General features: G+C 40.7%; 1 protein-coding gene across 3 annotated transcripts in view; it reads right to left on the reverse strand.

The window, feature by feature from the left end:
* ANKRD29 (ankyrin repeat domain 29) overlaps window positions 1-21,039 on the reverse strand; it is a 47,170-nt gene that overhangs the window by 18,222 nt on the left and 7,909 nt on the right. For 2 of the 3 annotated variants that reach the window (XR_001989797.3, XM_009102554.4), the window contains exons 1-4: window positions 14,568-14,645; window positions 8,978-9,088; window positions 7,154-7,252; window positions 5,405-5,503 (exon numbers count right to left, since the gene is read on the reverse strand). Coding sequence is in view for 2 of the 3 variants with exons in the window: in XM_009102554.4 (XP_009100802.1) it covers window positions 5,405-5,503; window positions 7,154-7,252; window positions 8,978-9,088; window positions 14,568-14,588 (330 nt within the window). In the remaining variant the exon portion in view is untranslated. Of the gene's footprint in view, window positions 1-5,404; window positions 5,504-7,153; window positions 7,253-8,977; window positions 9,089-14,567; window positions 14,646-21,039 lie in introns of those variants that run through there. The other variant, XM_050971379.1, reaches the window with a different exon arrangement.

Consider the following 21,039-nt stretch of genomic DNA (forward strand, 5'->3'; position numbering starts at 1 on the left):
ATGGGCCTTGCCATCTTAAATGTGCTGTGCCCCACTCAGAAATTACCAGTATTTCAGAAACAGCTATGCACAGCAAGTTCTTGTCGTCTGCCTGGGATGGCACCAAGCCTTCAGGCAAAGATGATGCACACCCCAAAAGGTCGCCATCACAGGTCTTCTCTCTTCTCCCTAGCCTTCTCCCAGTCTCAAGCCTATCCTCCACAAAATAAACTGTCTAAAGTGTTTAATGTAAATGGTTTCTAGAGCTGCTATTAATGTGGACTCAAGACTGTGCTTTGGCTTAGACTTGTTCTCTGAAGCAACCCCAAAGTTGTCTGAAATTTTCCACACAGATATCCACAAAAGAAGTTGCAGCTTGAGTGATCAAATGTGTCTTTTATAATGAGAAGCGCCAATCAAATTTGTTAATCAATGGTGCAATTTCATGGCTGTAATAGCCTGGTGAAAACTCAAGCTCTGACATGACTGAACTAACCCACAGGAACTATTTATAACTACCCCCAAAACCTCATGTTCACCCTTCCTGCCACAACATTGAAAAAAGAAGGCTTGGGTGTCAGCAAAGCCAGAGATGTGAGGCTGTTTTGTGACAGTCTATGAATTGCCTATTAATTCTGGATTATTTCACTAAATACAGTGTGTAATCAGGTCAGTGGAATTGAGTTTCTCTTATGAGAAATTAGACCTTCCTGCCAAATTAAACTACTGTAACTTAATGGGAACTGCTGGAACAAAACATAAAAGCAATCACAATTGTTCTTGGATTTAAAAACACCTTATACACATTTAAAAGACAATGGAAGAGCTAATTGCTTCATGTAACCTATTTCCTCTCCCTAGCCAAGTGAAAGCCACTTTGTTCAAGGGGTGATTTACTGGATCAAAGGGCTATAAACAAAACAAAACAAAAAAACACAGAGAAATTTTTAAAGAATTTTTCCCTGAATGATGTTGAGAGAGAAAGGTTAGTGAATTAAGAAAAGAAACTGTGCTATCCAGACTGAAAGTCCTCTGTGGAGAGGCAGGGAAGGAAAAGTTTTAGGAAGCTTAAAAATAATTAACGTATGGAGGGTAAATGGACATGATCAGTTGGCTGCATATAGGAAAAGTTTGTTTAGTGCTTTATGGTCTGGCTTTTGTTTTCTAAAATTCTTGTGTTCTCCACAAACTTCTGTTATTTTTAGAAGATTGTTTGGTTATTATGTAATTTCTGTAGGGAACCAAGGGACACGTCCCAGGTAAAAGGCAGGCCTGCAAAGCTAACTCCAGTTAGCACAGCTGAGCTGAAGCCCAACAGGAATCCCAGTGTGTGATCCCACCTCAGGAGATGTGACAGCTTGAGGTTAAGAATGGCAACACTCTCTCAAGACATGTTTAATTAATTCAAAAAGGGGTTCCTGACCAAGTGTTTAGTTCAACCCAGTGAACAGTTTTAGACAAGTAATTTTTTTTTTTTTCCAAAGAGTAACACAATTCCAAAATATGCCATTTGGGTCTTTCAGACTAAAGTGACCAAGTTTTCCTAGATCAGTCTGGTCAGAGTCCAGGGATTAGAAGAGGATCACTGAATGGTCCCCAGTTTCATGTGTTCACTCTGAATCAAATATTTACTGTGGCAGAGAGAGGTGGGTAACAATTCCTGGGCTCAAAGATCTGTCCCTGATCAGGAGGACAACTGAGCTCTAAGACCTGCTCTACTGTCTGTCTGATAAATGAAGCTGAACACATTCAACAGAAGGGAGTAGGATTCCTCTGCATGCTCTGAGTTGGAGGTACCACTGTGAAAAATCAGATATACATTTTTCTGTAAGAAAGGGGGGCTAGGGGCAGGAAACTTCCACTGACCATGTGATAAGACAGCACTTAGTAAAATCAAGGAATTGTCAAACAGTGCAATGGTTTATTACTCAGTCCTCCTCTTGCCTCTGTTGAGCTTCCATCTGGTTTTCTCTTACACTTAACTCCAGCAAGCTCTAGCTGAAGACCCCAATGCCTTACAGACCATAGGGAAAGCAGATAAGTTCTGGGGAATAGAAAAAAAAAATTAATGACGGAGTTTTAACATCCCTTTCAGACATGTGATTACCTCTTTCCTTTTTTGCTTCAGCTGACATTAAGTAAAAAGCTGAAGCAGCGTCTTTGGTACTGGCAAGCCTCTTGGAAACTCTGAGCAGGGCAGCAAGTGGGAGCTGGCCATGTGAGCAAGCACTGAGGGGCTCCTGGGGCTATCTCCCCTTCTGCAGTGAGCAGGAGGCCACTGTGCAACCTCTTAGAGATGGCACATTGCCTTGGGTTCACTTCTTGCTCATATCCTGTTTTCCTGACAAAATGAAGCTTCTATTAATCCTGCAAATATTTCCAGCTCAGATAGGAGCTGGACTTTTCTCGGCTACCTCTGCAATTCTTCCCCCGAAACCATTTTTGTGCCCTGCCCAGGGTCTGTCCCCCTCACTGCCAGCAGATAACAGCAGCTGCCAATCTGCAGTGAAAATACTTGGAACAGCAGCACTGGGTAACACCATGATAAGTGGTGTAGAGGTCCCTATCTGTTTGCTGACCCCTTTCCTCTGTCATCATCACCTGAAATAGAATTAGAATTATACCTTTTTTTACCATCTCTTAAAATGGAACAGAGGAGAACTGAACTTCTGCAATCACTGCCTGCTGACAAACAGCCTCTGACATACTGTTCAACCTGCAGTGCTGCTCAGAAAATGTGCCACCATGCTTTTTAAGAACTCACATGCTTATCACATCTATCAGAATAAAAGAAAAAAGATTCAACCTATGTTAAATATTTCTGTGGATGTCAGACTGGGACAATGCAGAATAATATTAATGACTAATATTATATGTAATAATTATATAATAATTAACCTTCAATAGTACTATTCCTTCTCTTTAGAACATCAGCATTTATTGCTAATTACTTTATCACACTATTTTAGAATAATTTTACTTTGCCTGCCATAACAAATATCAATTCCAATGATACAAGGCTTAACAAGAATAGCATGCTTGTATTACGGCAGTTCTCCAGAATTCTCATATGTGAGTAATAAATGTAGTAATCACAATTTACAGATAAGTGCATAAAAAAGATGTTGGGCTTTGCATTTCCTTAAGCTAAGTCTCTGTTTTCTAGGATACATTTAATTTGTGTGCTTATTCTAAATCCATGTTGTAATTTATAATAGAAATACATATATATTCTTTGTTAATTGATTAATTTTGCATTGCCCTTTAAAAACAGGATCAGCCATATCTTTTCCAGTGCTGCTCCCAGATGAGTGTCTTAGTGAGAAAATGACTTGTCCCTAACCTGAAAAGGTTATTTTATCAACTATATTGTTTCTGGGGTATGGGAGGGATAGAGGAGCCTGTCACCTTGGTCACCTGTTAACAGAATGATGGAATTATTCCAAGCTATGAAAACCACATTATAAAATCAGAACACTGAACTCATACAGTGGAAGATGTGGACTGTCCATGCACTACATCTGACTGGTGCCTCCTTCTCAGGCACACGCTGGGTGATGCTGCTGGAAAATCATCTCACATGCACACCACATGCCAGTTTCCCATGTTACACCCATTGGGAGCTGGTGTTATCTTTCAACCAGCTTGTCTGGATGTAACAGAAAGCTGTGGCCTGGAGAGGAAGAGTAACCAGCAGCTCAAAAGACACCTGGGACTGGCATATGGACCAAGTCAGGTCTGGGTTCAGCAGCAGGGTCAGGCAGGAAAAGAGGGTCTGGAATGAAATTTTAAAGGTGAACAACAGTAGACCCCAAACTTGCATTTGTCCAAAGATGGAAGCCATTTGGAGCAGCTGAACACAGGAATATTCTTTTATAATTGAAATCTTTGCTCTCTTTTATCTGTGCTAGTGTTTCACATCAACATATTTTGCATGCTTCATAAAAGATTGTCATGAAGGATCAGACAATTTCAAGTCTGTGGTTCACTTCTTGGATCAAATCTTGGCCTTTTCACAAACTCCTAGTTCACAGGCTGTGGAAAGACTGAGTGAAGATGTAACTGTCTGTCTGGACAGAATAAGGTAGTGAGCCTCTGATTTGCCAGCTGAATGCAAGGGAAGATGACCCCTCTAAATCTTGCTAACCCCCAGCCATACCCTGAAATAAAAATCAGAGAAGCAACAGTTATTTGAACGTGCAAACTTACCCAAGAAATTTGTCCCACATAAGATTTTCCAGCACTGTAAGATACAGCTGTTGTATTTAACACTGCAACCTCCTCATTGCCAACTTTCACAGCTGCACTCTGTGTTGTGTTGTGTTAAACAGCTACAATTTCATTCATGTTTTTATTACTGGTTGCTGCTGCAGTCAGAGAGTCGCTCACCACAAGCACAGCTCCCTGGGGAATCAGAATCCTGCTCTATGGGCACGTGTGAACTCTGGCCACAAACAAAAGGATTTTTAGCCCCTAAAGCATAAGGAGCTGAGTTTCTCATGTTCCATCAATTCCCTTGTATTTAGAGCCTGTATTTCCAGGGACTACAGAAAGCAGGTATGGATTGAGAGAATAATTCAAATCACAGACTAATAAAATATCTTGAGAAATGGATTGCTGTGGGGTAAAGAACTAATGCTTCTTCAAAGACATCACTAGGGACGCCAGGATAAGTGACTGGCAAGTGTCCTCCTCCCCAGATTATGGGAACACTTCAAAATGTAGCCAGCATGTCAAGGACAAGTACACTTAATGAAAATATGTTGCTTTCCCCCCCTTTTGCTGACAGCAGAGGTGCTAATACTGGCTTGGGCAAAAAAAACCTGGGTTGATGTACTGCTGTCAGTGATGAACTGCTGATCTTGCTGCTGTTGACCCCATGAGGAGTGAGGAACCCAGGCCCTGCCACCTGTGGCTTTTGGCTATTCTAAGAAGATTTTGGAAAAGGACCTGCCCGAACAAAGAAATAAAAACTCTGAGGTGCATTTCATCTTCCTGTCAAAGATAGGAAAATAGGAATTTAGGGAGGACTGAAGGCATTATATTTTTATGTATCCTATGGTGGCATGCAGAGACATCCCAATGTTGATGAAATATAAGTTCTATGCAACCAGAGGACACAAACACCTAAGTCAGGATCCTACCTGGTATGTGCAAAAAGACCCTTTGATCTTGTGTTGGAAGATGGCTTATGAAGAAAGACTGGTATCACTATTAAGGGACTTTGATGAACTTATGCCATTCAGTCTAGGTAGGAAAAGCTAGTCCAAAGTTAATATTTCACAATGTTTCGCATTACTCAAAAATGTTTACATGAGGAAATTTCATCATCTTAACACTTCCCTGTCATGTTTCATGTAAATACAAAAACCCAGCCTTGACTGTCAGAATGTATCAGCATGCAAAAATAGACACATCATCTTACTTTATTCCTAAATTCAGTGGAGGCTCCAAATGAAAAGAGAAACTTCACTACATCGTTGTGGCCTTGCTGTGCAGCAAAGAACAGAGAAGTTGCACCTGACTGTAAAAGAAAAATGAATTAAAATAGTAACAAACACATAACACACTTGACTGAGGTATAGACCTTTCAAATAAAAAGTATTGAGCTCAATCAGTTGAATATCAACTGAAAAGACATGATGAATTTGAACACTCCAGAGGACACCAGGTATCTTAACTCAGTCTTCTGCCCATTGCACTGAAAAATCTGTCCAGCACCATACATTTGGGAGGGAGGGAGGGCTCTCCTGCCTTTGGGCTCTCTCACCCCATGTTGAAAGTACAGGAAATGGGAGCTAGATGTGAAATTCACTCCAGGGCCCAAAGCTTTTACAACAGTACGTTGGCCCATTTAGATAATTTCAGAGCCCTCTCTTCTGGCCACATTTATGAGACTCTCACTTCCCTGAGCTTCACAACTTCAGAGAACAAGAGCACTGTTTGGAGCAACTGCATTTAGCTGCAGAACAGAGCCCTAGGTCTTTAGCACTTAAACTTCATCTGTTTTGCTCCCTTTCTGCAACAGAGTGAGTTTGGAGGCTTTCAGTGTTTTTTTTTTTTTTGTTGGGTTGTTGAATCAGTATTTCCTGAGTGATAATCAAGAGCAGCCCCATAAAACTGTTCTTAACTTTTTCTTTTGTTGCTTCTTTCCAAGCAATGTTTACCTAAGGGAAGGGATGTATTTAAGTACATGTTTTGTTAGAACAGGACCCCACTGAAAGACACCAACAATCATGGTTAGAGCAAGTTTAGGCCAGTAAGTGCAAAGACATCTACATCATCAAACAGGGCATTCACTGACTCAGTAACTTGCAGATGTCAGTATGAGATTAATGCTCTGGTTCCCGGTAACCGAGGAAAGTAGGAAACCTTGGCTTGTACTGTTTGAGCAATGAGCACACTGCTATCCTGCACGACTGCCACCATGCCATGTAATTTTATGCCCTCCTTACACTCCTCTTCTCTTAAAACCAGTGGTTGTCCCAGAGCAATTCTGCTCTTTGAGCAGTCAACACGCAGACCAGAGCAACTGCAATCCTTACAACTGTCTGCATGGAGTATGAGTGAAAGGCAATTTCCCAAAAAAATCAGTTGCTGATGTATCTTCCATGCTGATGTCATGGTGCAAGACATGCCTTTAATGCCAAGCAGTGATGCAGGGAAGGGTACAGATGATAAAGCTGTGTGACTGCTAGAGATGAGTTGGCTCAGACAAAAAGGCAGAAACTCCAAAACATACAGGATCAAAAATAATCCCTGTACTAGCAATGGCATCCACTCTGTTTTAATGACCCGGCTGCAAATCAAAAGGTAAAGGTCTTCTTATTATTTATACCATCTGGAGATCTGTAAACTGTTGTGCCAAAAAGTAAAACTGCAACTACATAAATGGCATAACCCTGGGGGGTTACATTCCAGATGTAACTGACCCTCACCAACCAGATGTGCTGAAAATGTTTCATGAGTTATTATGAATTTACCTCTGGCATCTGATTTTCTATTGTAAACTCCAGGTATCTGATTCCCTGATGTCCTCAGAACAGCCGGTTGTACATGTTATAAATACACTATACAGCAAGTGACAAAGAAACAATTGGCAACAAGCAGCAGACAACACTCTTTTTTTGTAACAAACCAACAGTCGCTTAATCAAGCCCTGTTTGAATCCTACCTCTCTCTGCAGATTGATATCTGCTCCTTGCAACACCAATTCCCGTACACAATCTATGTGGCCATAGTAAGATGCTACCATCAGAGCTGTTGTGCCAAGCTGGGAGTAAGGAAAAACAAGTCAGTACCTTCAACAGACACCTACAGCAATGAATCAGGCTGTCTGGATGAGACAGCATCTCTGCCAAAAAGCTGGAGGGAGCTTATGATACCTTATTGTCCCAAAATAAGTGCAACAAGTATAAAAAGAATGGGCTTAGTTCTAAACAGCTTTTTTTCCCCTCTTTTAAAACAGAGAATCTCAAAGTTCTTTGCATCATTTCCAGAAGAATAACCCTCAGACACAGGAGCTGAGTGACTCAGCTGAGTCACTTAGAATTCTGAGTCATAGTCAGGAGAAGGGGCTGGGTGATTTGAACAGCAATTCCCTATCCAAATAATGAGAGCAAACTCACTCAGTGACTCTTCACATTATAAGAGAGAAATTTCTGTACAGAAATCTGTGTTCAACTCCCTCAGTACACTATAAGGTCACTTCCAGTGAATGAAGTAAGATTTATATGTATGCAGTGTATGGACAATATGCAGAAACCACATGCATAAGGACATGAAACACATCCTTCAAAACCATTCACACACAACAGCTCAATTTAAAGAAGGAATGGGTGACATTACAAAAAACAAACATGCCATCTTAATTGTAAAAAAAAGAATTTAGTCTAGAAAATGGGTATGTCTGATACAATTATTATTACAGTGCAGTGTGAAAGTCCTTGTCCAAAGTTAGCCTTTTTTTGAGAAAAAATGAACAGTAGTGACTATATTTTTTCATACTGATCTCTGTCCTGTTTACTACAAGCCTGTATTTGAACAACCTTCCGTCCCTTGTCAGAAGGACAGTCATAGCAGCAGCCCCAGAAGTGCTGTAGGACAAATACTTGCCTACAGGGCAAAAATGAAATGAAAATGAAAAGATACAATAAAGATCAATGGGCTTAGAAAATCTCTTAAACTTTGAAGGTATTCAAAGTGAGAGAAGCTGTGGCAATTCATGTTTTGGGCTGGAAGTGGCATCAATCCTTACCAACACCAGCATAACTCTGTGTCAGTCAGTCCCAATGCCAAACAAAAGGAACCTGCAACTTCTCACCCTCCTTTTCCCCTTGCTTTTTGACTCAGCTTAGCACAATCAAGTATCTCACCACGTGTTGTAGGCAGAATAGAAAGACCTGCTCATTATCTGTGTTATCAACCCATTTCTGATCTCAAAACAAATTTCAACCCATGTCAATCACAGTAAGGAAATTCCCATGAGATCTGTCATGCATCTGGGCTTATCTTGCTTGGCAATCTTGTGCCTTCATGTTGGTGTCCAGTCCAGAGATTAGGTGGAGGAGGAAGAATTCAGGAGGACAGCAGTTGCTCTAATTATGAGATCATTTAGCTGACAGAATCACTGCTACCTGGGCTCAATTCAGCCAACTCTTCTCTGTGATCTATTACTGCAATGACATTTCTTTGCAAAGAGAAGCCCGAGGTGCTAGGATGTGTGTTTTTAATGTCAGCACCACAAATAACTGTGTAAGACACATTTTTGAGTGCTGGCAAATTCTTAACCCCTTGCCACTGATGTAAATCATCACATTATTTTATCTTACATTTCAAGCTCGATTACTGACAGGAGAAGGTTTTAAATCATCCTGAAGTACCATAAGACTTTTCATTCATATGTTTCATGTTAGATCCCTACTACACTCTCTGCATGGTGGGCTATGGAAAGTGATGCAAAATGAGTGCTGTGGCTGTAGCTGCATGGTGTGCATACGCTGTCTTTGCAGTCCACATCTACTCGCCCACTGTTCAACAGCAGCTGGAGGAGAGCCAGGTTTCCTTTTCTTGCAGCCCAAAATGCAGCATTGGCAAGTGGTGTTTCTTTCTGGTGGAAAAAAGGAAAAGGAAAAAAAAAGAAAACAGAAATAAATCACTTTGGAAAATACACTGGGCAAGCATACACATCCCATACATTCTGCATTCAAGCCAGGAAAGTTTCAGCTTAGTGTGCTGTTCTTTCAAACTGAGAGCACAGAAAGGAAGTTAATTTAATTTCTTTTTGCAATTAAAGAGACCAGTCTTCCTGTGCTTCTTCATGTTATTTCAAGTCTTCCTTGTGTCCATGGCAGCCTATCTCTCTTAGATTGCTCTGTAATGAGAAACAATGATGCTAGGCCAGATCCAAAGGGAAACATCACAGAAAACAACATGCTCAGTGATGCCTGTATTGTCTGCTTCTGTGGTGGGGCTGGCCACAGTTAGGCTGAAGCATCCTGCTGACATGTCCTGCTGCAGGACATCCTCTTGGGTGTCAGATTAGCTTTCTGTCATCTCCTCCTTTTTTTCACACAAAGTTCCAATACAGGAAATGTATTGCTCATGCATCTCCCAGACTGCTTGTTCTACCTCCTGCCTAGAATTAACACCCTGGGACTGTGGGCATGTGCAATATCTCCTGGGCAGGAGTGAATGATGACTGCTCCGGCACAGGAAAAGGACAAAAAGAAAAGACATGGACTTTGCTCCTACCCTCTTTACCTAACCAAAGCAGACAGCTGCCAATATTCTGCCTCGACAGGTAAGCACTGTCAAGGGTGAAGTGTGGGGGGGAACACTGTGATGGCAATGATACATATCCTAGAGCAGGCCTGTGCTGTTGATTTTTTAATTAGGGCCCAAACCACCAACAGAAGTGTAAAACATCAGTTCACCAAAGCAGAGTCAAAAATACCCAGGATCATTGCTTTGTAGTGGATCCTGCCCTCAGGGTAACCCAAAGAGAGTGCAGAGTGGATATTAAAGTCAGTCATTCAGCTTCAGAAATGACATAGGCACTTCTTGTCTAAATGTCAATGTACACATGTAATATGGCAGGGAATCAGGATTCAATAGTTTTATGCTTTATAATTAAAATGCACAAATACAGCACAGTTTGAATTGCTTCCTTCACGGACATGAAGACAATAAACTTTGCAGAAACCAGCAGACACAAGAATCATGAATCTGAATCTATCTCAGGTCTGTCACACTTTCCATGGGTTGAATTTTTAATATCAATAGGTTGGAAAATTGGCAGCTGTTTCAGATGAGAGACATTCCAACCATCCAATAAATTATAAGTCACTTCCTATAAATTGATAGTGGTATTTCTTGTACCAGCACATGCAGGGGCAGGAGTCTAAAAATTTTAGCAATCACAACAAACTAAATTCTGATCTTCTTTTCACAGCTGTTGTATTTCCCTGGACTATCTGTAGATAATGTCGATTAAAGTAGAGATAGCAGTTTATACCCTTCTTGCTAGCAACACTGTAGTGTCTTCCTATCTTAACCCTTAGAACCACTAAAATTTTATGTAAAAGCAAACAATTGACCTAAGCACACAGAGGCTCATGTTGCCCTTTTCTGCTCTGATTTACTAGATAGATATTTATTTATAGAGCTGGCAGTTAGGAATATTGTCTTATTTGCTTTGTTATTATGATATTCACTGGAAAGCCATTGCAAAAGAATTATGTTTAGGCCTCACAGAAGAGACAATCAGATTCCTTGTCTTTTATTGTCCCAAATTACCTCTTAAAGTTTTAGAAAGTTTAGAGGTATGGCAATACATCCATAAAGGGAAAGATTGATTTAATCCACCCCAGTTTTAACTAGAAGAGCACAGTAGCAGACTGAATTTTATTATGGCTCATCAGACACCACCAATTTCAGTGGTTAGGTAGGCAAGAACTGGAATCCACAACCAGGAACTCCTTACCTGCTTTCACCAGTCACATGAGAAGAGAACTAAATGTCCAGTGTGACCCTGGATGGGAAGTAGAAGTTCAAAGTCTTTGGCCTTATGAGTCATAAATTCCTACCTCTTTTTTCTCTCCTGTACGTCCCACAGTAGCTCTCCAGCAGAGTTGTCCTTATACTTTGGCTCAGACTCAAGGAATGGAAGAATTCTTCAGTGCACCAAGGACACAAAACTAAGTTTTTTCTCATTTGAACTGACTCTAATTAAGCACTTTTACTTCACCTTGTGCTTCTGTGTTGCTTGGGATCCCTTCTATAAAAGTAGAGTCTACAGCACACTCAGACCATCAACCATCCAGTGATTGGATTAAGAAAAATCAGATGAAAATCTGAGCTATTTTACGTGCTAAGATGAATGAAAGTGCAAAATCATTCAGATGATCTGAGCACCTTACAAATACAGCCTCATTGTGTACTGTGTGGCAGTTTATATATCTGGATCTGTACCTCTGTGATCTTCATTTTCATCAGCAATACTGACATCAGTAGTAGGCAAAATGTAAGACAGCACTTTGGGGTTAATTATCCAATGAACTGAATTATTTTTTTAGCAATAAATGGGTTTATAGCTGCAGGATGTGACTGCTGTTGTTCAGTTATGAACTCAGTCATGTCTCATCAGATACTTCCTAGGGAGATGTAATGTTGAATTTCAAAAGATTAATTGGACAAAATTTTTATGTAATTTTTATCATAATGCTAGTCTGCTCCCAAAGCATACTCAAAGTAAACAACTGATCCTCAGCACTGACAGCCTGGGAGCAGAATGTAATAAACATTTGAAAATGATTAGCTAATAGCTTTCATGAAAATTGCTTGTTTCATTCTGTCACTTGTACCAGCATCAGCAACTTTCAGGATAAAAGTTCCTTCACTTCATCAAGTTCTCTAAAGTATTATTTAAAATCTGGCTGTGCTAATAATTTTGATTGTTTGTCTGCTTTTATGAGAACCCAAAGATGGAAAGCTGGCATTATATTCATGCTGTATTGACAATTAGAAAAAACACTTTTCCAAAAATGGCCTAGAGGAAAATATATTTAATAAATCTGACAAAACCATTTCTCTGCAGGCATACAGAAAAAAATGAATTGTGTTAAGGTATCTGTGTCATTTCAGGAATATTGAGGGGGAAAGTATAATTTAAATGCTGCGACCACCAGGTCCTGCTCCCTGCCCTACCTTTGATTTGCTGTTTGCAGAGAAAGGGCAGGTGACAGTGGGGTGACCGCTGAGGAGGAAGAGTGCAGTTCTTAAACGGGGATCTTGCAGGTGAAAGAAAAGGGGCTATAGACAAATAGAAAGAATAGAAAGGAAAAAGAGAACACTAGTCTGCCCACAGGCTTGTTCCTTGTGCTGGCATAATGCAAGAAATGTCCCTTCTCTTCCTTAGTTTCCAAACCAGTCCATGTTGTTTAGTCAGGCCAAATGTGGTAGAAGAGAGGATATTTGTGTGAGAAAGAAAGATAAATGCTATGCCATGGGTAAGTAGGATAATAAGATGGAAAATGTGAACAGCCAGTGGCAAACCAAGAATCCAAGTTAAGTTCATGATCTGAGAGAAAGAGAAAATGCCAAACAAAATGTCACAGGAAAGGGAGAGAAAACAGAGAGAGGGAGGTATGGTCTGCAGTTCTTCAGAGGAAAGGGAAAGCAGTGAGCTACTTTGAACAGGAAAACTTGAGGGAATACAATATGAGAAATAGGGCACAGAAAAGAAGCTGATAGGGATAGAACAGAAACGGAGACCTGAAGAACAAGTTAAATAAACAAGGATAAGAAAGGATAAGAAAAAGGATAAGAACGAAAAAGACGTTGGCATCACCAGGAACATGGGGCTGTTAGGGTGGATGCTTGTGAGTAATGATTGTGGGCAAAAACTCACATAGACAGAATGAAGGGACAGAAAAACTAAGAAAAAAAGAGAAAGAGGTGTGAGACCAATTCAGGACCAAAAAGGGGATGACCACAGAGACTGCAGTCCAGAAAACAAAGTGCATCCTGGGCTACATCAAAAGAATCCAGACCAGCAGGTTGAGGAAAGTGATTCTCTCCCTCAATTCTGCTCTGGTAAGACCACACCTGGAGTACTATGTTCAGCTCTGGGGCCTCCAACATAAGGATTTGGACCTGATGGAGCAAATCCAGAAGAGGACCATGAGGATGATCATGAGAGAGTGCCTCTCTTATGAAGACAGGCTGAGGGAATTGAGGTTGTTCAGCCTGGAGAAGAAAAGGCACTGAGGAAACCTTAGAGCGGCCTTCCAGTGGCTAAATGGCACCCACAAGACAGAAGCAGAGGGACATTTTACAAGGGCATGTGGTGATAGGACAAGGACAAATGTCTTTAAACTGAAAGGGGGTAGGTTTAGAGTGGATATTTGAAAGACATTCTTTACTGTGAAGGTGATGAGCACTGGAACATGTTGCCCAGAGAAGGTGTGGATGCCCCATCTCTGGAAGCGTCCACCACTAGGCTGGATGGGACTTTGAGCAATCTGGTGTGGCGGAAGGTGTCCCTGCTTATGGCAGGGAGCTGGAACATGATAATCTTTAAGGTCCCTTCCAACCCAAGGCATTCTATGATTTCACCACCAAGTGTAAGACTGAGCTGCCCCTGGAGCAAAGGTTCTCTGCTGCCTCCACAGGAGAGCTTTAACTGCAGGTGGGAACCACCTGCTGCGCCACCATTGAACTGACACGGTGACATCAAAGCACCAGCATTCCAGGGGGGAGACACCCTGACAGGAGAGAGGCAAGTACAGGGAATAATCCATCAAATCAAAAAAAGCAACACAAGCAATATGGCAAAGGACTGGCACTGAGCTGCTGATCAATAAGAGAAGGGCAAGCACAGCATCCAGAAAGTGCGTAACAGAGAAGATCATCCATCACAAATATTATCTGTTAACATCATTAGTAAATTGCTGCTCTTTGCCAAATAATCTTATTAATCCTGTCCTTAAATTAAAAAAAAAAAAAAACTTCTTTAAGGCAATCTTTTTAAATGACTGCTCTTGTGTGGGTTTGGATGGAAGGTGTACAAAAAGTGGCAGGAATCACATCTGGCAAAGGGAACGAAACAGTCTGGCTTCAGTGGCCACCACAGCCTGAAAGGAAGAGCACGGAAAAAGACTGCCTCCTAACTATTACACAACCAGCACCAGCAGAGATGGTCGCAAAAGTGAGGAGGAGGCTCCTGACTGCACCAAAACCCAGAGCACGGAGCCCGGCCACCCCAGAGCCAGCGTAAAGCTCCACGGAGGCTCTCAGTTTATGTAACACAAGGCACGCACCCATTTGGGGCTGTCAGCTGTGAAAAGCGCCCGCTCCATCAGCGGCCACCGCAGCACTCCCGGGGCACCCCAAAGCCCGGGAAGGACGTTACTGCTTCCTTCCTTCTGCCCTACACCACCGTCATTTTTCCTCAAAAAATAAAACAAATCAACCCCCAAATCCACGCACACGACAGAGCACTCCGCGGACTGCCGGCATGACAAGCGCAAAGCGGGATCCCAAACGCGCATCCCCCCGCCCCTCTCCCCTTGAGGCGCCCAGCTCACCTTGAACGACATCCTGCACATCGCAGCGCTCCGCCCCGCTCCGCTCCGCGCCCGCCCGCGCAGCCTGGTCCGCACCGCTCCGCGCCCGGGGCTGCGCGGGGCCGGGGCGGGGCGCGGCGCGGGGCCGGCGCCTCCCCCCGCAGCACCTTGTGCTCACGGGGTGCTGGCCACTACTGCTCTTTAAAGGTTGTCTTTGGGGCGGGAAGGGAGTATTTGGTTGTTTTTGTTGTTGTTATTATTATTATTATTATTATTATTATTATTATTATTATTATTATTATTATTATTATTATTATTATTATTATTATTATCGTCATCGTTGTTCTTCTTCTTATTATTATTACCTAGCAGATATATTAGATTATTATATTAGATTATAATATAATTAATTGTATTTGAACACATACTAATTATATCAGCATACAATTTTATATAATTACAGAAAATTATATGTTATTGCTATTTTTGTCGCATAATTATTATTACTCTATCATTGTTGTGGTTATTAGTTATAGTAGTAGTATTAGTATTATTTAAAGTGGGCCCCGGCTCCAGCAGCATCCTGAGAAGCCAGCACACAGGGTGGGGGACCCACGGCACTCAGCCTCTGGTTTAGACCTATGGGTCAGGCCTCTGTAGCTCAAGAATAGCTACTGGAATGGTCCAGACCCCAGGCACCCTCACCCCAGCCCTATCCTCATCACAGTACTAATGCCACCTGCACAGCACCACTTTTGTATTTCACAGCCTCTTCCCTTCATAGCTAGGCAAAACCTGTTAAGAGGTACTGTTGTGAGTACAGCCACAGTGCTGCCACCCAAATCTGTGGGGGGGGTGCAGGTTCCTTCACCTTGCCTGCATCCAGCTATCACCAACACTATCTCCCACAGCTGATGTGCTCTCATTAGGAAGCCAGTAAATTCTTAAGGGCTTAATTGTATGCCTTTAAAAATGAACAGTCATAAAGCCAATTCATGTCCTGTTTTGCCTGGCTGCCACAGATTTCATTCAAAGTCTTCGTGATATAAAGTAGGCAAAGCAGGGCATGCTCTGGTGAGAGATTCCTGAATTTCTTTGCTATTGTTGGTTTAAACTGAGCCCTTAGGGATTTTCCTCTTTTGATGTGCACACATAAATCCCATTCACGAGAAAATTATGCGTGTGCACTGAGAGAAAATACTTGTGCTGAGATCCAAATAGTTTATTCTACAAATCTGCAAGTGAAGGGGTTTCTGCAGATCTTTTTCCTGAGGCAATGTTCATCTGTGCATCTGTGCATAGAGTAAAACAAACGGGAGGCATGCAGATGAAAGCTGCTAATAGCACCAGCTCATCTCAGAATGCATGGCCTGGTGTGAACCTTAATTACTGAGATCCTATGATCCTGGATGATCACTCAGATTTCTTCTTGAACTTCAAAATACCAAATAAATTCAGCAGATTGCAGAGTTGAGAGATAGCCTTGCTCTGATCCAGTTGCACAGTGATGATTGTCCACTGAAAGAGGAAAATACTACTGAACTGTACACACTCCCTACCTCACCCCTGGAAAATCCCAGTGTTTATTCAATCTGTTGTGAATAACATGCCAAACTTTTCACTTTCATCAGACCAAATATTAAATTTCATGACCAAAAACCCCAAAGAATTCTTTCGATGAACAACAGAAAAGGAGATGAAAGCAATATACTTTTTTTGGGGGTATGTATTTATCTTGGGTGTTGGGAGAAAAAATTTAAAGTGCTTTTCTTAAATATCCCCAGAAAATCTGAAATATTTTCAGTTGCATGTGGTCTCTTGTCACTTTTCTGTTTTCATATTTAGGTACAATAATTTGTCAGAACAGTTGAATACAGAAATACATACATAAATTATGCTCCTTTCTAGTGGTCCTTTGAAAGTTTATCCCAGAAAGCAGTAGAAACAATAGTTTTTTATGTAGATGTCTGCCTATTGTTACACTTGTTTATGGGCACAGAGGACACACACCTCACATATATATACAAACACAAGAATTTGTAGTTATTATAACTGAATCTTAAGAGTCTAATATAAGAATCCTTACTAGAGCAGATGTAATTGTAGTGGAAAAAGAAAGATGTCTAAACAGAGAAAAATTCAGTATTAATAACATTACAGATAAAACTTATATATGCATCCTAGTTTTTACTCTTTTTCTGGATGTTATCCTCCTGCATCCTTTCGCCTGCTCTGCTAGGTCCCAGAGTTGGTGGTTTAATTCTGGTGATGATGGTTTGTGAATTTATGGTGAGCTGTAGCATCTGGAATTGGTCATTTCAGGGACTATGATATTCATGTTAATGGCTTCTTCTTCTTCTCCCCCTAGGATCTGCCTAATTCAGTTTTATACGTTTGCTAACATGCTGTTACCTCTGACTCTTTTTTCACTGGTCTGCAGCTCCATATTATAACCAAATTAATTCTCATTTCAATTAGAAAAGCTGCTGTTAGAGATAAGCCATGTAAAACAAAATTGAGGGAGGTCAAGAAAAGTTTAAAAAGAGCAAACCTGGCAAGCCTCAGTTCCTGAGGCCCTGCAAACTCCATGCCTGTTACTATCATGGGAATACTGTGTTTTAGGGCAACACATCTCTATTCTTTAGTTTTGGCACAATATTTAAGATTGCAAGATACTCGGACTGGTTGGGAGTTGTTAGCTGCTTGGCAGAATTCATCTGCAGGGCAGCAGGCTGCATTCCTCTCACCTAGTATTTCATCACAGTGATTATTTCAAATGTCCTGAGTCATGTTGTTTTGTCCAAATCTGAAGGCTACCTAAGATGAATTGCAGGAACAAATTAAATTATTGCATTTAAAAGCTGATCCAACCATTCTGTGTAAGTCACAGAAAATTGAATTGTTCTGAGCCAGAACAATTCAAGCACATCTATATATAGATGACTAAGAGAAATAGCACAAATTTTGGGTTAAAAATAATTCCTTCAGAGATTATAATCTAAATCTTTACAATTTTTAATGCAAAGATGACAGTAAATTCTATCTGCTTTAAAAAACATCAATAAATGAACAAATACCCATTTAGAAATGTGAATAGACAGCAATATAAGTTTGCCTGCTGTGTATGGAAATGGATAAATACATTTCAGCAGACAATGTGTGTTTTGTCAATGTGTGTTTTGTAACTTCAGGAACTGTGACATGGGATTCTGCCCCCATCTCAAAAACCTGTTGTTAAATTTGCCTGCCATCTTGCAGACTCCAGAGCTCTTTACTGCAGGGTGTGCCACACAACTGCATCTGTGTAACTCAGAAGATACTGCATTGACAAATATGTTTCTGCAATAGCTTTTGTCATTTCCCATATGGCTGTATGTCAATAATGTCAATGCTTTTGCTTTCAATATCACCTGTATAAAAATCATTGATGAAGGTCCATGACATTTATTCTCTGATTGTAACTTACTTTTTTTTCTGAAGCTTTGCAAATGGTGGAGATCTTAGTATAATGTTTTTGATTACAGCTGTATCTGCATTGCCTTCTCTCCTTGGACATTTGCTTCCATTAACATTTAGTTATTTAAATATTTTTAAAATGTAAATAGGTTTCTATTTTTTTCTAGAAATAAATTACTTTATCCAAACTATGAAAAAGAAAAGCAATTTAAAATGTAAAGTAGAGCAATCTTCAGCAGTTTCAGTTACAAATTTTGATGCCTGATTTTACCCAGACAACAACAGTAATAAGCCTTACTACAACAACAGTAATAAGCCTGATTTTACCCAGACAACAACAGTAATTAGCTAAGTGAATAGCAAATTCTATTTCTATTTTGCTAAAGGTATAGATGCTCTTTAATACTATAGCTCTCTCTGCATGATTTCAAAATCCTGGACCATTGCCTCTTACATGACTCTGTATTTTTCTGCCTATGACCTCCTATGTGGGCCTGGGCAAGCCTTTTGTGCCAAAATATTTAAAAATAACTTCTCAGTTTGTCTTCCTCATGATGGTGTCATCATTTTGCCTTGTAACTCAAAATGAGGACACCAAGACAAATACTACTTTTGAAACCATCAGCCTAAGGTTTTTGCACATCAGTTTTTGTCAGCAACACTCAATACCAGAACACAGTAAGAGAGCAGCTCTAAAACTTTTGTGCCTTTCCCAATCTTTGGACTCTATGTTGCTGAAATCATTCTTGATCTTGACTAAATCCCGCACTGTGCTATGGAGTGAACTGAGCTGGCAAGCTCAGACACCACCAGCAGTTCTGCTGTGCCAGCATGGACATCTGCATAGACCAGCAAATCCAACTGCTTGGCTGGCTAAATCAGTTCATGCTGACCTCTCTGGGACAGCTATTTTAATACTCTAGTCTGGGTGAGGAGTACATAGCTGAAGTGAATCTCCTGATTGTCTCCCCTTATGACACTCTTTTCTTATTGGCAAGGGATCCTGTACCATGAGAACTGGATCCAGTTTGAACTAACCTCAAAGAACTCCTCCAGGAGCAGACTCAGTGGACTGCAGCTGCCAACTGGGATTGAAAGAGAGCTAATCTGAATTAAAACTGACTCATCAGGAAATGGGTACATTGTAGACTTTAGGTCCTCGCACCGTTTTCTCTGCAGATTCACTCCTGTCAGGCTGCAGTACCCGCAAATGTAGACAGCCTGTGTTGTGCTACTACTACCCCAGCTATCTTAGACATCTCTAAACTGCAGTGCAATCTTTGGTACACAAAAAGTACCTTGTAATAAGATGTCTGGCACAGCCACATTGGCCCCTGTCTCCAGCCTGAAAAGTATCCGAAGTCTTGTGCCATGGCTCCTTTCCTTTGCCCTGTTCTTTGCCCTGGGTTCTCTCACCCACTGAAAATCTGGGAAGCTTCACTATTTGCCCAGGACTTGCAGATGTTCTGCAGCACCTACAAATGGGCCACAAACCATCAGGAAATCTGAGGCCTCTCCACTGCAGTCCATGGTGGGATTCATGTATGTTTGCTTCACCAACACATTTCAAGGACATGGTGAACCTGACCTTTTTCAGGGTGCACAATGCTAAGTCATGGTACATAACATACACAATAAATGTAATACTTTCTAAGTATGCTGTATCTACTTGTGTCATCAGCTTGTACATGTCCAACAGGAGTGATACGCCCTGGAGTGCCTGGGCTTGCCCATTCCCTGCCTGGGAGTATTAATCATTCCTAATCCAGCAGTCTATACCACCTAGGAATATTCATTCCTAAAGGAATCCTTGTCTGTTTCTTGGTTTGATGCCCTTTGGCTCCTTCACAGCACTCAGGGTTGAGTAACTGGGCTTGCTTCTTTCAATGAGAGTGGTGCTGCTCATCTCATGTTGAAACACTTGAATAGCCATGGAGAAAACCTCCTGGCATGTCTCAGATTGATCATTGCTTAGGTGCATAGCCAAAGTTTGCACGCAAAATTCTAGGACATTATGAGGTAGATATTAATTTGAATCCAAGGTATTATTGCTATTCAAACTGTCTTTTGATTAAAAAGAGGAATAGTGACAGATCTGAGAGGCATTTCTAAATTAATTCAGCAAACTGGTACTTTACTTCCACCCTTGCCTTGTGTGCACAAGGAGTTTTAAATCAAGAAAGCACCAGAACAGATCCATGAATGTGTCACTATGAAAGTGCACAGAAATACACAGAGCCTTGTTGCTGAGGTGGTATCTAATCCCCTAAATTTTTATCTTTATGAACAAAAAGGATGCTGCTCATAAGCCAAACATCTTATTCTTTCTGGCACTCCATAGACAAAGATTTCAATAACATAGCTTTGGAGAGATCTGCTACTTGAGACATTGAAATCAGGAAATCCTACCACACAGTGACAAGGATTAATTCATGGGACTGCATTAGGTTAATTCATGCTGTCATGCCTTTCCAGTACATTTTCACCCTGTGTCATGAGCCTGATTTCAGGATTTGTGAAGAACTTTTGGGTGATTCTTTAAGGAATACAAACTTGTTTGGTTATTTCTTTGTTGTAGGACCTACTTTAATTAGAAGATGGAATATTGCAAAATTTAAGGAAAACTAAGCTAATAGATTGACTTCAATTTTGTAATTATCAGGAACATTACAGTCTTCAAGTTATATATTGCACTTTTCATTATTATTTAAATTTACGTTCTTCATGTTGAAGAAAATGCATTTAAATCAACAGTAATAACTTTGATTAAACAGTCTATAAAAAAAAAGATTTCCCACCTGGTTTACTATTTCCACTAATCTTTCCCTTGCTAAACTGTAGAATTAATAGTACATGGCCTGTTCCTTACTTCCATAATATAAAAAAAACACAGGTCTATTTTACAAAAACTAGTTTATGATGAAAGTACTTTGAGTTACTCTTTTTTTTTTAATGTATTCTTGGAAATGAATAGGTATAATATTAGAAACAGCAAAAGTTACTTTGAAAATAAATCTTGCAGATTTATCAGGAAAAC

The sequence above is a fragment of the Serinus canaria genome, chromosome 2 (genome assembly GCF_022539315.1).
Source record: "Serinus canaria isolate serCan28SL12 chromosome 2, serCan2020, whole genome shotgun sequence".
Lineage (NCBI taxonomy): Eukaryota > Metazoa > Chordata > Aves > Passeriformes > Fringillidae > Serinus > Serinus canaria.